General features: G+C 45.9%; 1 protein-coding gene across 3 annotated transcripts; it reads left to right on the top strand.

Annotated features, from left to right (window-relative positions):
- Positions 1–871: 871 nt before the first annotated feature.
- On the top strand, positions 872–8,051 carry LRATD2 (LRAT domain containing 2). 3 transcript variants are annotated; one of them, XM_065832146.2, is made up of 2 exons: positions 872–1,036; positions 1,834–8,051. In XM_065832146.2, exon 2 carries the CDS (start codon positions 1,839–1,841, stop codon positions 2,736–2,738), a length of 900 nt encoding a protein of 299 aa, XP_065688218.1. In that variant the 5' UTR covers positions 872–1,036; positions 1,834–1,838; the 3' UTR covers positions 2,739–8,051. The 3 variants fall into 3 exon arrangements, with proteins under 3 accessions (XP_065688218.1, XP_065688217.1, XP_065688219.1); XM_065832145.2 differs by lacking the exon at positions 872–1,036 and adding an exon at positions 1,136–1,369; XM_065832147.2 differs by lacking the exon at positions 872–1,036 and adding an exon at positions 1,423–1,552.
- The last annotated feature ends 1,303 nt before the right edge of the window (positions 8,052–9,354 follow it).

A 9,354-nucleotide genomic window follows, 5' to 3' on the forward strand; every position in this document is an offset into this window, starting at 1 on the left:
TGAATTCAAAACGAAAAGGTCCTGATCCGGGTGCCTGTCACCTGCTGCAATCACTTGGAGCTGCCCCCACACCCAAGTGTGCATCTTTCCAGCCCCAGCAGCTCTCTCCACCCCAAGAGGCAGACCTATATTTGAAACCACAGAGGCGTATAATCTGATGGAAACGGGTATTCTTTGAGTCCGTGGGCAGTGCCCAGCACCCTGGTAACACCATGTTTGTTCCTTCATTTGCTTCTGTTTAGTGAATCCTCAAAACAGTGGTGTGCAGTTGAGTTTATAAATTACAAGACAAAAGACAAAGGGAATACATGAGACAAAATTAAAGACATTACTCCTGGCTCCCATAAATTATCTCTGTAGTCTATTTTAACAGCATGGATTTACCAGTGCATGTTAAAACAGCACGAATAATAAACCCATCTAGTAGACTAACTAGGCATTAATGAAAAAGCAGAATATTGTTTGGTGTTCTCCAAAACACAGGAAGAAAAATATTCCCACCAGTTCTGATAATGCCTTTCCAGGGGGAAAGAATCATAATGTTCAGTATTGAAAAAGAGAGTGATCTCTTGGAGTCGGAAAGAAAAGAAATTAATAAAACTAATTACACGTTTCGCTCATGGAGGAATCGAAGGCACTAAGTCAGCTCAGGAGAGCCGGGCTCCTGCATGTTGTTCGCTTTACAACTTCCCTGTTATTGTTCGCGGCCCCACGGAGTCACCTCCCGGCGCCCGGCGGGGGCTGAGCGGAGAGGGGTGCGGAGCGGCTCTGCCTCGCGGTGCCGTCCCGGCTAAACTCCGGCTCCCAGTTACTCCCCCCTGACCAAACTGGCGGGTTGGGCTGCCTCATGGCACCGTTCCCTTAAAGGGGCCGTGCGTGAGGGAGTTTGTGCGCGAGTGTGTTGCACACACGCTCCCGCTGTCGAGCGCCGCGAAGAGCTTTGCAGCCTCGGCGGCGAGAGCCCGACCTCCGCTTGCAAATCCGCCTCGGCGGCGAGAAAACCGCTTGGCATGTAGGAGAGAAGAGAGGGGAAAAGGTGCGGGGAAGAGGAAGGGTGGGGAGGGAAGAAGGGGGGGGGAGAAAAAAAAAGAAAAAAAAAGAGCTGCCTCTTTAAATGCTGGGGGCTGAGCCCTCGCCGGGGCGTCCGCAGCCGGATCCAGCCTCCCTCCCCTCGGCCGTGCCTCGCCGGCGCTTGTTGCACAGCCCCGAGTGCCGGCAGCACGGCGCTGCTGCTGTGCGGGGAGCGCGGAGCCGCGCGGACCGGGGCCATGATCGCGATCCAGCCGCGCTGCGCACCCGCCCCCCGCAGCCGCGCCGCCGCCCGCTCGCCCTAGAGCCGCTGCCGGCGCCGCGCAGCCCTCCCCGCCCGGTAAGTTTGCAGCCGCCCGGTGCCGGGGGAGGGTGCGGGGCGGGAGGCGCACCTGGCTGGCAGCCCGGCGAGGCGAGGCGGCGGGCAGGTGCCCGCTTGTGCGGGCTCTCCGGGGGCGCAACTTGGCCGTCCCCAACTCCCACATCCAGATCTCCCCCGGCGTTTGCAGCCCTCCTCTAACAGGTGACTCGGTGCCTGCCCGGTCCCCCGGCGGCTCCTGCGCCTTCCTCCTCCTCGCTGCCGCCTAACAGGTGGCGGTGCCGCCTCGCCTTCCTCCGTGCAGGCAGGGGGGTCCACAGCCCCTGCGACCACCGCTGCCCCTCCCCGAGGGGCTCTCCCAAGGGCTGTGTTGCGGCGGGGTGGGTGCGGAGGGGGGAGCTGTGTTCTGCCACCCCGCTGCTTCTCTGGAAGCTGCTCACCCTCCTGCCCGCATTCATGGCCCTGCTGTGTGTCTGTCGTTGCAGCGGGCATGGGGAACCAGGTGGAGAAGCTGACCCATCTGAACTACAAGGAAGTTCCCACAGCAGACCCGACAGGTATGGACAGAGATGAAGGGCCCAGGATCGGAGTCTCCTACATATTTTCGAATGATGACGATGAGCTGGAACAGCAGCAGGATTCGGTGCACGACCTGGGGGGTGAGCACCCTGCCCTGCAGCCCTACGATCCTCAGCTGCATGAGGTGGAGTGCTCAGTTTATTACCGGGATGAGTGTATTTACCAGAAGAGCTTTTCTGAGGAGGACACAATGCCAGAGGAGGGTGATGAAGGAGGTGGGGGGCATCTGAGCACCTACACCCCGGAGAACTTGCTGAATAGGTGCAAACCAGGTGACCTGGTGGAGTTTGTGTGCCAGGCCCAGTATCCGCACTGGGTGGTCTATGTTGGAGATTTTCAAGTCGTGCACCTGCATAGGCTGGAGGTGGTGAACAGCTTCCTCACCGACGCCAGCCAGGGCAGACGGGGCCGCATTGCCAATCGGCTGTACCGCTACAAACCCCTCAGCCCGGCCGTGGTGGTGCGCAACGCCCTGGACCAGGTGGGTTGCAAGGACCGGGACCTGAGCTGGAGAAACTCTGAGTGTTTTGCTGCCTGGTGCCGATATGGCAAGCGGGAGTTTAAAATTGGCGGGGAGCTACGCATAGGCAAGCAGCCCTACCGATTGCAGATCCGGCTGGGTGACAAGCGCAGCCACACGTTGGAGTTTCAGAGCCTGGAGGATCTGATTATGGAGAAGAGGAGAAATGACCAGATTGGTAGGGCTGCCGTGATCCAGGAGCTCTCCAGCCACCTGCAGGCTGCAGAGGAGGAGGAAGAGGAGGAGGAAGACCATCATCATCATCCAGGTGCTCGGACTGCTGTGGAGTAGCAGCCTCAGCACCACCGTGCTGCTAAACCTGGGTGATGGGGATTAATACTGAAGGCTGCGAAATTGAGCTGTTATAAGCCCTTTGGGCCACTTCGGTGCAGCTCCATTCCAGTCACATGTGAAAGGAAGGGGGAAAGCTGATTAAGTGTCTGTGCTTTAGTGTTTAACTCCTTCAGTGCTTGATGATAAAACCACTGACTTATTTGTAGAGGATAAAACTCAGGGCAATTTTACCCATCTCCGCTCCCACCTCTTTTGCTTCCTCTCTGGCCTCTTCGTGCATAGTCTTTCCCTCAACCATCTGCTAGTAGGCCTGACCCTACAAGATGCTAAATGCCTTTGGCATCTACTTATCAGCCGAAGTAAAGAGTATTTAATACTATTAAGAAGGAGCCAACAACTTTCAGGACATGGTCACATAGCTCTGACTGTCTGATTAGTTTGGTAGCTGAGCAGCGTGAGGATATTGTTTTCCCTTCTCTGCCCTTGTTTCGCTTCAGTTGTGGCTCCTGTTGGTATTGCAACGAGTTGCTTGCTTGCCTGGTGCAAGGCTTCATGGATTGATAGCCAGCCCCCCAGGTGGTGTAAGGGAAAAATCTCTGCTAATTTTAATAAGATGGGTTTGATGTGTTTGGTGCCTCTTTAATTCATAGGAACTTGCAGGTGGGCTGGGCTCCTTTACTATCAGTGTGTGGCTTTGAGGACAGAAGATGTATTTTTGCTGAGCAGTCCCAGGGGAGGAAGACATTTGCAACCTTGATTAAGGCATCTGCACATTGGTGGGTGGTGGGCCTCTTACCAGCAGACACCAAGCTATTCCAGTACTTGTTACATGCTGCTTCCCCTAAAGCAAATGGCAGAGGTGATTACATCTGTGGTACACATCAAGGCAGCAGAAGCCGGTTGCTCATGTGCAAGAGCACGTTGTGAGTAAGCTGTCCCTCGAGAGGGTGGCCTCTTGTCTGTGTGCTCCTAGCTCTGAGCTTGTCACAGGTTCCGCACCACAGTAAACATGGCTGTGATAGGAAGTGGTGGGAGGGAGCACAGGCTGGAAGGCATTGCAGGCAGGGGGATTTGGGTGTTCCTTTTTTCCTTCCTTACCACAAAGCAATTTCCTCTTCATTAGAGATTTTGTATTTCCTTTTTTTTTTTTTTCTAATTTTTATGATATGCAGCTGAGCTGTAGCATTAGAGAAAAGGAGAGGACATGCCTCCAAAGTTGTTGTGCAAGTCCCTCATTAAACAAGAGAGGACAGGGAGTGCAGTGCTGCCTGCCTTGAATATTCCCTGGACTTTTTATCAGCTGTTGAACTGGTCTCCCACACAGGCAGCACTGTCAGATCTTTGTCCTGGGATCTGAAGTGTGTGAGCAAACACTGATTTGGATGCAGTTTCTAATGCAAAATTCATTCCCCTTAAAGCACAATAGTGATGAGGTGAACTTGAAGATAAGCTTGAGTTCATTTAAATAATGGAAACTGAGCGTGTGATGTAAACTTGAAGCATAGTTAATATTGTCTTCCCTGCAGTTGTTTACAGTTACACCGCAAATAGCAAAGTACTTTGTGTCCTTTCCACCCCTGGGACTGGAGCAAAGTTTGTCACTTAAGAATAGGTAGATACCAGCTTTTGATTAGTTCAGACTATTCAAAGCAACTTTGCCAGTGTAATCCAAACAGATTGTGGTGTTATGTTTGCTGCCTAAAATACACAAGCTATGAAAAAGCTCTGAAAGAGCCACTTCATCCTGGCTTCAGGAGGGAAAAATAACTTTTAGGGTTATACAAATATACCATGTACTGTTTCCTTAATGTCTCCCATGCTCTCATTTTGAGCTGCCAGATACCCAAATCCAAGGGAGAGTTTAACATCAAGCTCCCTTACAATGCTATAGCTCAGGTGTCTGCACTAGGTTTCTTTTTTTTTTTTCCTTTGGTTTCTTTTTTCTCCAATATGCAATTGAGTTATACTCAAGTTACTGTGGTTGTCAAGCAGCTGTGTGCAACCTTGCTTTGAGAGCGTAATAAGTACCCATATCTAACTGTAGTAGGGTCAAGATGTGGATGTCTGCACACAGGTTTTATAGAACTACTATTATAGTAACCACTAATAGCAGAAATGATCACTGAAACAGTATGAAAAAGAATGAAGGAGAATCTCTGTTGTACTGACTGATGTGAGATGACTGAGATTATCTAGACCATGAGTAAATATCTGGCTGTGGTTTCTTTCATATTGAGACCTTGTACATAACAAAGTTTATTTCACTGTGTAATATAGGTATGTAAAATAATATTTTCTTACAGATATTTTTGAAAGTTAAAAAAAAAAATCCCTTCATAACCTTGCATTTGAAAGTAAGTTGTTATGCACATTATTTTCCAGTCCTCTGAATGGGTTTATTTTTCATTAGTGATCTAAAGTATATTCTAGGTCATAAAGTATAGAAAATGCTATAAATGTCAAATATTACGTATCTACAGGGTACTAAACAGTAAACTAGTTGTGAAAATATTTTTCCCTCGTGTCTGAAACATCAGAACTGTGACACTTAGCTGTTTTTCTCCTTCTGAGATACCCTGCATAGTCTGGCTTTGTTTTCTGTTCTTTTTTTTGTTTGTTTGTTTTTAATATAAAAAAAAAAAAGGACCAAATCTGCTTGGGAATGGAGAGCAAAGCATCTTTGACCAACTGAAATCGTGTCTTTTGCTGATCTTGGTGCTTCTCTGTACCGGTCATGCCTTTTGGGATAAATTCCCACAGGCACAGAGCCTTAGCGAAGAATCCCAGAGCTCGCGCTGCCTTGCTGAGACTTGCCTCGCAGCAAAGCAGGGTCTGGCATGCGTTCTGCTATGTTAAACCTATGTGTTCCTCTGACACCTGGAGTACAGGTGTTCAGTATTTAAAAGGTAGCTTGCAGGAAAATTAAAGTATTCCAAATATCTATGTTTGGGAATTTATTCTGTCTCCTGCTATTCTGTTATGCACAAAAGTAGAAGAGGTGGGGTAGCCTGGAGTTTTTTTATTTAGTCTGGAAGAGGGCTACCTCTATACAGGGATTTCTTATTCCAGCAGATTTAGATGCAACCGTTGAATCTTTAACAGGTGGATCCTTTCCTCCTACCTGTTGATTAGGTGATGTTATTTAATAGGTGCTGCTAAACACCACTGCAAACATTTCTAAGCAGTCTGTTTTTAAAGCCATGGCCCTACAGTGAGCTGGATGTGAGAACAGGAATTGCTGTAGCAGCACATCACAACTGCTTTGTTTCTTGTCTTTGCTGTACTTTACTCAGTTACTCTCAGCAGACTAGGCTGGGCTTTCTAGAGCTTGATTTTAAAAAAGATCTCCCAGGAAAACAGACTTTTTTTGTGTAGGTGTCTGCTTCAAGGCTCATCGTGTAGGTTACAAAAGAGAGGGGAAAAGAACAGGTAGAAGTGCTGTTCTCTGCAGCTCTGCCTTGAACATACAGAAATTCTGGTTCAGCGAAGGTCCTAAGCCTATACCGAAGTCTGAAGTTGTGAGTAGACCCTACCTTGAGCGACTTGAAGATCAGTAGGACTATTCATGTGCTTGAAGTTAACTGTATATTTACATTTCTTTGTGAATAAGGGCCTGGAATTTCAATCTGAGGTCTCCGGTGGAGGATCTGAGATTGCATAATCAGGGGGGAGAACAAGTACTGTTGTGAAAGCTGTTTCTCAAAGGGCCTCTTGTCCAAACAAGGTTTGTGGAATCCAGCCCAAACTTTGGCCTCAGTTTCCCCCTGGAAATCCAGGAGCCACACTGATGTGGTGAGAGGCGGGAGGTGTATTACACAGCAGTTGTAAACCCAGCTGGTAACTGTGGTGCAGACTGTTCTCTGGTATCTTTTGTCCATCTGGTTATGCTTGAACTTTGTGTTTTTAACATTTGAAGTTAATATCATTTGTTTTAAAAGCCCTTTGATTGTGCAAACACTTAATCATCTGTATGAATTCACTCATTTGGGAATACCTGCCGCTATTGATAGGATAGCTGCTGTGAATATCATTATGCACATGTTAATGCTGGCAAGACTAAGCCCCAGATGTGTAAATGTAGCTGCAGCTAGTAAATGTAGATGAGCTGTCTTATTTCCCCAGAGTATTCGTGTGTTTGATGCAAATAATGTCTTGGAAAATACTTTCTAGCAAAACCAACAATTATCACTTGATTGAGTAATTTTAAAAACACAGTTTAGACATTCACCTTCCCTGACAGTGAAGAAGGGCATAAACTGAACACTATTTGAAGTTATCCCTGATTCTGTGTGAAGGTGAAGTATTGATTACAGCAACACTCTAGAGCTCACCTGGCCAACACAGTAGGCAGTTGCAGGGTAGGCAGGGACTAAATACCCAAAAGCTAATTAAAATGTTGTATTTTCTTACTTGGAAAAGTATATTCTTCAGGCTGAAGGACGCTAGACTAAGGAAGTAAACTTTCAATGGTTTAGTATAAATGAAACCCTAGGCAAACTTTAAGTTTTGTTCATTTAAATTCAATATTCCACTCTCAGCACTAAAATAGGTAATATTATGTGATGACTATACTTCAGATTTTTAATGTAATGGTGGTTTTCTTTTTCTCTTCTCCTTTGGTTAAGCTCTACCAAAGGTCTGTCCTTGGGTGCGTGCAGTGTGTTGTCGAGTGGTTTCCCACCTGTGCTTTTCGGACAGTTAACAGCACCAACCATAAGTCTAACAGCCATGTAGGAACAAATATTTTTTTGAAAGCAAAATTATAATTTTATATAACAGAGACTCGTAACTAAGTAGAGGTAGGAAATACATTGTTTCCAACAGCAGTTTCTATTTGTAAGAAATCTACTGTTAATTAATTGTTGACTACTCTTTTAAATCAGTGTGCAGTGGTAAGGCCAGATGTATTGTATGATGGGCTTAGACTTTCAGATTATGATTTTCTTGTTTGTTTCTTTTTAACTGTGGATAGGAAGAAAGGGTGACTTCAGACACTGGTGGTTTAGATGGTTCTTTTACATGAATATTGAATTAGTAGCTTTTTCTAAATGCACACTCAAAATTCTTGACATTGTAACACTTCATGGAATCATCCACAATAACAAGTGTAATCACAAAATATGATTATTTTTTTTCCACCACAAGTGTTTTCTGTAAGCTGTCTTTTGTCAGTAAATGTTGAATTGTTAGTGCAAATATCTTCTTTTCCTGAGAAAGAAGTACAGATCATTGATTGTATAATTTCCTTCAAAATGAAGGGCATTGCATAGTAACTAAAAAGAAATAAAAGATTTATAGTATCTTTTACAACCTTTCTTTTCTTTGTTTTTTTGAATGGTGTGTGTTTTTTCCCCAGCTTTTTGAAGAACTAGTGATTTCTCATGATGCATGCATCAGACACAAAACAATCAATGTTTTCACTGACTTCACATGTCAGATCAAAATCTGTTTGGTTTTGTTCTTGCTCCAAAGAGAGTGGATGAATGATCTCTGTACAAGGCCAGACTATCAGCTGCTTAATAGGCAATAGCTGTATTACATCTGATGAGGATCTGGCCCATAATTTAATTTTAAAAGTGGAAAATGAATTCGGCAGAAGATCATATAGTATTAGTTGGCACCCGTGTTTGTCTTGTCTGCCAGCAGCTGCTAAAGGAACAGATGTAGTGTCTGTGAGAGGGAGAAATGAGAGAACATCAGAACTCATGGGGAGCTTTTGGAAAATCCGTACAACTGTTCAGTTTGTGTGATGTTTTGTTTCATGGAAGCTCCAGGGGTGGAATGGGATCTGTGTTCTACCCACCCACACCAGGTGCGGAGTCATTTCTTACTGAAGGCGATGAGGGTCGTTCATTGCAGTAAGATGTTACATCTATAGCGTAATGGTTCTTAATTCACCAAAGCCTTCCACTGCATGCACACCCATGATGACAAAACCAGCTGTACAGCAAGCAAACTGTACTTCTCCCTGAGAAAGACCTATTTGAATCTCACACAAAAGCACTGAATCAGCTCAAGCAAGAATACTTTGAGTGAAACCATCCTGAGGAGATTTAGCTGTAACAAGGTGAGACTTCTAATGGAAGTACTGATGGAGAGCTTAGCTCTTCTGGGGTTTGCAGCTGTTGTTGACAGTCTTCTCACAGGTGTGACAGAGTGAGACAAATTCTTATAAAAGAGACAGCAGCTTTTAAGACTTAGGGCTGCAGGTGGGATTCCACCATAACATTTAATTTTGAGTGCTGGCATGAGCTTAGGTGACTTTGAACAAGATGTATGAGGCATCCAGCTGTGCCCTATAGAGTGCCTGGATTTTCAGGTGTCTGATATTAGATCTGAAAAGAAAATGAACCAAAAATGTGAGTTGGGTGCCCTAATCAACACCTGTAAATTCCCTGCTCAACAGCCACCTAGCACTGGAGGCCACTAAACTCTCAACTGTGATCTGTGATTTTTTTTTTTTATTTATTTACCATAGTGTTTCCAGAATCTTGAGGTTCTGGCCCTTTTTCTCACTGAGAAATTTATCCCAGCACCTAAAATAAAGCAGCTTGTGACTTCTCTGAGCCTGTGCCCAGAGGGAGGGAGATCTAGTAAGCAGGATGCTGCCTCA

The sequence above is a fragment of the Patagioenas fasciata genome, chromosome 2, assembly GCF_037038585.1.
Source record: "Patagioenas fasciata isolate bPatFas1 chromosome 2, bPatFas1.hap1, whole genome shotgun sequence".
In the NCBI taxonomy this organism is placed as follows: Eukaryota; Metazoa; Chordata; class Aves; order Columbiformes; family Columbidae; genus Patagioenas; species Patagioenas fasciata.